This window comes from Fonticula alba, assembly GCF_000388065.1.
Source record: "Fonticula alba strain ATCC 38817 unplaced genomic scaffold supercont2.4, whole genome shotgun sequence".
Taxonomy (NCBI): Eukaryota; order Rotosphaerida; family Fonticulaceae; genus Fonticula; species Fonticula alba.
In genome coordinates, this window is record NW_009242974.1 from 1,442,163 (window position 1) to 1,443,638 (window position 1,476).

At 70.9% G+C, this 1,476-nt stretch overlaps 1 protein-coding gene across 1 annotated transcript in view; it reads right to left on the bottom strand.

Moving 5' to 3' along the window:
• Positions 1-395, bottom strand: part of H696_02856 (hypothetical protein) — a gene marked incomplete at both ends in the record, with an annotated part of 4,125 nt that extends 3,730 nt beyond the window's left edge. Inside the window, 2 exons of the mRNA XM_009496748.1 lie at positions 58-184; positions 307-395. Coding sequence (XP_009495023.1) covers positions 58-184; positions 307-395 — 216 coding nt within the window. The remainder of the gene's footprint in view (positions 1-57; positions 185-306) is intronic.
• Between the last annotated feature and the right edge of the window lie 1,081 nt (positions 396-1,476).

Here is a 1,476-nt window from a genome sequence, read left to right on the forward strand (position 1 = left end):
GAAAGGGGAGGGGGGGAGGGAAAAAAAACTGTGAAGCAGGGCAGGCGGGAGATGTACCTTGCCATTCATGCCATAAATGATGGTCAGGGTGAGGCCGTTGAAGACATCGAGCATGACCGACACAAAGAGCGACTGGAAGACGGGCAAGCCGAAGGCCGAGAAGAGCAGGGGGCAGATCATGTTCCTGTGATGGGGCAGGAGCGGGGAGAAGAGGGCAGCCGGCAGGGGACCGGCGCGAAGTCAGCCTGAGGCCTGAAAGGGGGAGGGGGAGAGCGCCGACCGGAGAGCCGCGCGAATGGCACGTACCAGGCCGTGAAGGACATCGTCGAGGCGGCGAAGCCCATCAGGAGGGACGACGGCACCAGGATGGCGCCGATTGTCGCGAGGCTGGGCATGGCTGGCAAGCGGACAAGGGAGGACGAGGGAGGGGGGAGGGAAAATTCACAAGAACAGACACACAGGCACACACACACACGCGCGTGTCAAGCTGGGGCGTTTGGCTGACCTGGGGCGCGGGAGTCAGACCAGGGGCAGATGGGAGGATAAATGGGCGGGCGGGCGGGCGAGCGGGCAGAGGGGAGGAAGGGCGAGCGTGGAAACGGGCAGGGCGGGGGGGGGGGGGGCGGACAACCTAAGGAAAAGTGAGGAGGGAGGAGGGGAGATGGCAAGCCGTGGGGAGGATGCCGGTCAGTAGGGGCGCGGCGTCTGCGTGCGCCGTGGCGGAAAATGCACGCCCAAGAACCGACCGCAGGCCGTGTGCGCGTGCGCGTGCGCATGTTTACACTTTGGCGCGGGGTGTTTGCCCCCGGGCAGGGGCGCGGCAGGGGGCTGATCTCCGGCCGTTCCCCCGGCCGCCTCGCCCCGCCCAGCTGGCTGGCCGAGTGGCCAATCGGCCCGCCGGGGTCTGCGCGCGGCTGGGCTGCTGGAATGCGGTATGAAACAGCTCGGCCGGGGGTGCCGCCGACGGGCAGAGGGCCGGGGCCCGGAGGAGAGCCAGCCGGTGTGCGGCGGCCGCGCGGACCGTCGCACCGTTCTTTGCTTGTGGTCCGGCGTCCGGGACGTCCCGCTCGGCCCCCCCCCCCCCCCCCGGGCGCGTGTTCGCCTGTCCTACAAAGCTGATGGTGCCGCCAGAATGACCGGGGCCGAGTTCGCACGCACGCACGCGCGCGCGCGCGACCCGGGGGAGAATATCTGCCGCCGGGACGGGATCTTTTTTCCCCGCCCCCCCCCCCGCGTCCGGTTGCCCGGATGTGTGGGGTGCACTGGGCCGGGGCGGGGGTGCGCGCGTGCCCCGCCGGCACCCGCCCCCATATGGCGGAGGCCCACCGCTCCCGCGCGGCAATCATCGACCTCCGTGCCCCCGGCAGCCCGCCGCACCGACCCGGCAAGTGCCCATCCAGCTGCATCTCCCCGCCCCCGGCTCTGCCGGCCGGGGGCAATCGGCCGTGCGTGTGCGCGCGTCCGGGTGGGGGGGGG